The following is a 5,029-nucleotide window of genomic DNA, read 5'->3' as shown; positions in this document are numbered from 1 at the left end:
CATGACAGAGTCCACCCTTTCTGTTCATGTAGGACTGAGCGAAAACCAAAATTGACAAGCACTTGCGCTCTCCCGGTCGCGCTTCTCTTCTCTTCGTGTATACCCCCGCCTCTCTCGTAGTATTTGCCGTCGATCATCAAGTGGGGTTTCTTAAAAATGGGATGCACGGCAAGAAATGAAAAAGTCGCGGCCGGATAAGAAGCAAGAGTAACGTGAAAAGCAAAGAAAAAGGAGGTTCAGCTGGGGCGGGAGAGCAAAGAAAATGGAAAGCGTACCTGCTAATTCTTGGAAGTCAGCTGTGAGGTACACGCGCACAAACCACGTATACATCAATTTTTGAAAGGAATCACCTTTGGTGTAATGCGTTACTGCTGGTGGTCGGTTGTATAAAGTTGATTTACATCTCTGCAAAGCGTCGTACGCCCCGTATACAGTGTCGCTTCTAATTGTGTGTGTGTGTGTGTGCATGTGGAGCTCGCAAGGATTTTTCTCTCTCCCTCCCCCTCTCTGCCCCGCTCTCCACGCCTCTTGCAACTATTCGCGAATTTCAATATGGGGCCACCACCACCAGAGTAGATTCGCAGACCGCACGAGAGTTTTTCGGCTGGCCCGGGGTGTTTCGTGTTGTTGCTGTCTGTATCCCGACTGCAAGGAAGCCTCTCTTCCTCATTCATCTCGTTTGGGTTTTTTCACTGACATATATTTTCGCACGACCCCCCCTCCCTTTATTAATTCTTTGCTGAACTACCGGAGTGCTTCGATCGAAGGGCCACAAGGTAGAAAGGAGAGCCTTTCACATGGGCGTCAGGGGACTTTGGAGCTATGTGGGGCACCACCACGTCCAATATGCATACCCCAACAGGAATAGCCGCGCAGGCTGCTACGCCATCAACCCGCGCCATCTTCTTATTGACATGAATGCCGTTATACACTTAGCATACAACCCTAAAACGCCGACTACTGCAGCCACGCTACGGGCGGTGGCAGAAAAGATAGAGGAGGTCCTCTCGCGAGTGACATCACGTGACACGCTTGTGCTCGTGTACGACGGCGTGGCCCCAATAGCAAAACTCAAAACCCAAAAGGAGCGCCGCCACCAGCTCTCTGCGCACCCCCCACGGCCCGCCTCACCGGCTACCACATCGAAGGGCAGGGGCCACAGGAGCATCCGTGTCTCTCCGTGGTACACGTCTGACCCAGTCCTTTGTGAGGTTCCGCTGAAGCGCGAGGAGATCCTCTGCGGGGCGGAGTTCGTGCTCGCCTGCGAGGAGTACATCACCGCATACCTGACGAGTCGTAAGGCGAAAGATACATGGTCTAAACTGATTGTGTGCGGGTGTCGCGAACCGGGGGAAGGTGAGGTGAAGATAGCTGCCCTGCTACGCAGAATCTGGGCGGAGACGGTCGCGGATAGCAGCTACAGTCCAGATGACACCGTAACGATAGTGTGCAATGATTCGGACCTCATTTTAGTCTCCATGGTGGCTGTCCCATACACGTACTACACCCTGGTCGATCCGTTCGACTTCAGCCTAACATCTCTGTGGGAACTCATGAACCACTGGACCCAGGCCGTCCCGAATCCCCCACTGCCTTCGGAGCTGCTTCCTTCTTACCGTATTGACTTTGCATTTCTGATGCTGCTATCCGGTGACGATTACTACGAAGGCATCCGGGGGGATAGCATCGCGCTGTGGCGGCGGTACCGCCATCTGCGCGCAAATGAGGGTTACTTCCGTCGCAGCCTCATCTCCGGGACGCACCTTGAGTTGGATGTGGAGTTTCTGCGGGCTATCTGTGCGCGTAGTGGCTCTATGGCGGCGCAGCTTTCGCGAGTGCCGCGGAACAAGCGCAAGACGGCCAAAGCGCTTCTGCGCGATGGGGGTGATAGCGCCGTGGGGGGGATACAGCTGCTCACGGCTGCGCTATGGAGCTTGCGAAGCTACGTGTACGGCCGCTGTGTTGACTACGCCTTTCTAGCGCAGCAAGCGGGAGTCCCGTCCATGGGAACATTGAGGGCTGCCGCACAAGTTCGGGGGCTAAGTCGCAAAATTGGCTCTGGCGTTGCAGATGGAGCAGCCAACGAAGGAGTGGCAGAGAGCGCGAAGGTAGAGGCATTGCCGGGGTATTCAGAGCCCATCTTTTCGCCCCTTGAGCAGTGCATTGCGGTATTGGGCATTCGTGGTCGTTTCTCACGGGAGTTGAATCGTGCCATTCGCGCAAACACCAAAGACGATGGGCATATGTTGACAACGAGTACGTCCATCCGGTTTCTGAGAGAGACCGTAACAAACATCATGGCAGTTGTGGACTCGGCGCAACTGACAGAAGCAGAGCGCCAGCTGAGTCGTCACCACCATCACCACGCAGAAACTGACAAGGACATTAGTGCTTTCTTGCGGCTGGCTGTCATTCCATCGAAAACGGCAACGCCCGCAGCGGCAAATAAGAAGTCACCCATTCAAACCGAAGGGACACAGCAGGCGAATACGGAGGAAAGCAAAATAGAGGATCCCTACAGCGACGAGTCAACGCCACGGTAGGAGAGAAAAGAAAAAATGGAGACGGTGGTGTCTGTCTAGCGCTTTTGGCATGTCGCTTAGGCTGCCGTGCACCCCTCTTGAAGTGTACTTGGCTACTGCGACTGCTGACAGACACTGTCACCTGCGTTCATCTCCAGGTTTTCTGTATACGTTTTTTTTTTTTCCAACCTTCATGCGCACCTCGCTAAAGCGCTTGTGCTTTAGCGAGTAACCCCTCACTCCCATTTTGTCACAGTGGAGGGAGGGGGACAGATAATGAACAATCCATACATATATATATATTTTTTTTCAAATATATATGTTCCCCCCATAATCGGCGAACCAGTGTGCTGCCAGAAAAACGCACACACACACTATATATATATACATATATATACATCGATTCTCAACAGTAACATGGGGTTGTTGGCATTCTCGGGCATCAAGTTGCCCGTTTCCTCTGTTATTCCCCCAATTGAAGCTGCTGCGGTGTCTCCGATTCTCGTCGAGGACCAACCGACTTCACCGCTGGGGGTGGGGGTCTTGTGTGCTGCACGCTGTGAGACGTGCGCCAAACAACCTCCTGCTCGCTTTATTAGCCCAACTCAACGATGCACATCTATTTCTCAAAGATGAATGTATATGTCTGCCCTTCATCCTATGCCGCCTACTTTCCTGTCCTCACGAAGATAAATACGCCCAATCATACATCAATCAAACGCAGTCCGTCTCCCACCCACCCTTGTCCCGTTCCTTTTAATATTGTTTCGAGAACCATAGTCTTTCCCAATCACCTCCGACATCGCCGCTTAACGTTCAGGGTCTCACTGCTGGTTTGTCAGCCCTCCCTCCTTCCCTCCCTCTTGATTCTTTCCTGTGTCGACGTACGATCAACACTGCCGTGCGGAAACGGTTGTCTGCTTCTTTTTTCCTGCCCCCCCCCCTCCTCTCACTCACAATCTCAGCCCCTCTGCGAGAGTGTTACGCCTTGTCTCGTCCTTTTCACTTTTCGACTTCGGGAATCATGCGTCGTGTGCTGCAGTCGTCGCTCTGCCGATACTCCACTACACGTGGGGGTATTGCCACCGTCAATATTACCTTTTCGAGCCGTGGTCTCGCGGATTTATATAACCCCACACCTGAGCACGCGGCCCTGCGCGACACTGTGGCCAAATTCTCTCGCGAGGTAGTCGACAGGCACGCCAGGGAGGACGACGTCAACGGTCATTTCAACCGAGGCCTCTTCGAGCAGCTGGGCGATTTGGGCGTGATGGGTGTCACCATACCCGAGGCGGACGGCGGCGCCGGCATGGACGCCGTAGCTGCCGTGATTGTTCACCACGAACTTTCCAAGTACGATCCGGGATTTTGCTTGGCTTACCTCGCCCATTCCATGCTCTTCGTGAACAACTTTTATAATAGCGCTTCGCCGACACAGCGAGCGCGTTGGCTGCCCAAGGTGCTGACAGGCGAACACGTTGGCGCCATGGGCATGTCAGAGTCATGCGCTGGCACTGACGTGTTGGGAATGCGGACGACTGCGACGAAGGATAGCAACGGCAACTACGTGCTCAATGGCAGCAAGATTTGGATCACGAACGGGACAGTTGCTGACGTGTTTCTCATCTACGCAAAGGTCAATGGCGAAATTACGACCTTCGTTGTGGAACGTGGTATGAAAGGCTTCACGCAGGGTCCAAAAATCGACAAGTGCGGCATGCGAGCCTCGCACATGTGCGAACTCTTTTTCGAGGATGTCGTTGTGCCGGCGGAGAATCTGCTGGGTGTGGAGGGCAAGGGCGTCATGAGCATGATGCGCAACTTGGAGCTTGAACGCGTCACCTTGGCTGCAATGGCGATCGGCATCGCAGAGCGCTCAGTTGAGCTCATGACATCGTACGCCTTGCAGCGGAAAGCCTTTGGCCAACCCATCTCCAACTTTGGTCAGATCCAGCGTTACATTGCGGAGGGCTACGCTGATACAGAAGCGGCCAAGGCACTCGTGTACTCGGTTAGCCACAACGTTCACCCAGACAACAAGAACCGTTTGGGCAGCGATGCGGCCAAGCTATTCGCTACACCAATTGCCAAGAGGGTGGCAGACTCGGCGATGCAAGTGATGGGCGGTATGGGGTACTCGAAAGGCACGCCAGCCGAGCGACTATGGCGCGACGCGAAATTGCTGGAGATCGGCGGCGGCACCATCGAGGCTCACCACAAGAACATCACGAAAGACCTTCTCAAAAAGCTGAAGTAGGGACGTAGATGCAAGAAGGGAGGCGTCCCTCACAACTCTACACGCAGTTTGCCGAGCATAATTGGTGGCGATGCGGCAGTAATGTCTTATGGTAACCATTGTCGTTCTCATCGACTCTTGGGCCTTTCTCGCAGACATACTCGCTTTCCGTGCTCCCCTTATAAGGCGAGCCGAACAAAAGCTCGCCGCTGTATTCGAGTCATCAACGCAAACCAAAACAATTGTGAACAACAATCGGGACACATCTATA

The 5,029-nt window shown here is 53.8% G+C and overlaps 2 protein-coding genes across 2 annotated transcripts; both read left to right on the top strand.

Moving 5' to 3' along the window:
• Positions 1-797: 797 nt before the first annotated feature.
• On the top strand, positions 798-2,543 carry JKF63_08017 (uncharacterized protein; the record flags this gene model as incomplete). The annotated part of the gene is made up of 1 exon (XM_067903943.1): positions 798-2,543. One exon carries the CDS (start codon positions 798-800, stop codon positions 2,541-2,543), a length of 1,746 nt encoding a protein of 581 aa, XP_067752162.1.
• A 1,003-nt stretch (positions 2,544-3,546) lies between these two features.
• On the top strand, positions 3,547-4,779 carry JKF63_08016 (uncharacterized protein; the record flags this gene model as incomplete). Its single annotated transcript, XM_067903942.1, has 1 exon — positions 3,547-4,779. The coding sequence occupies one exon, from the start codon at positions 3,547-3,549 to the stop codon at positions 4,777-4,779; it is 1,233 nt and encodes a 410-aa protein (XP_067752161.1).
• Positions 4,780-5,029: the final 250 nt, after the last annotated feature.

Source organism: Porcisia hertigi (genome assembly GCF_017918235.1).
Source record: "Porcisia hertigi strain C119 chromosome Unknown contig_31, whole genome shotgun sequence".
NCBI lineage: Eukaryota > Euglenozoa > Kinetoplastea > Trypanosomatida > Trypanosomatidae > Porcisia > Porcisia hertigi.
This window is presented reverse-complemented; position numbering and strand designations above follow the sequence as displayed.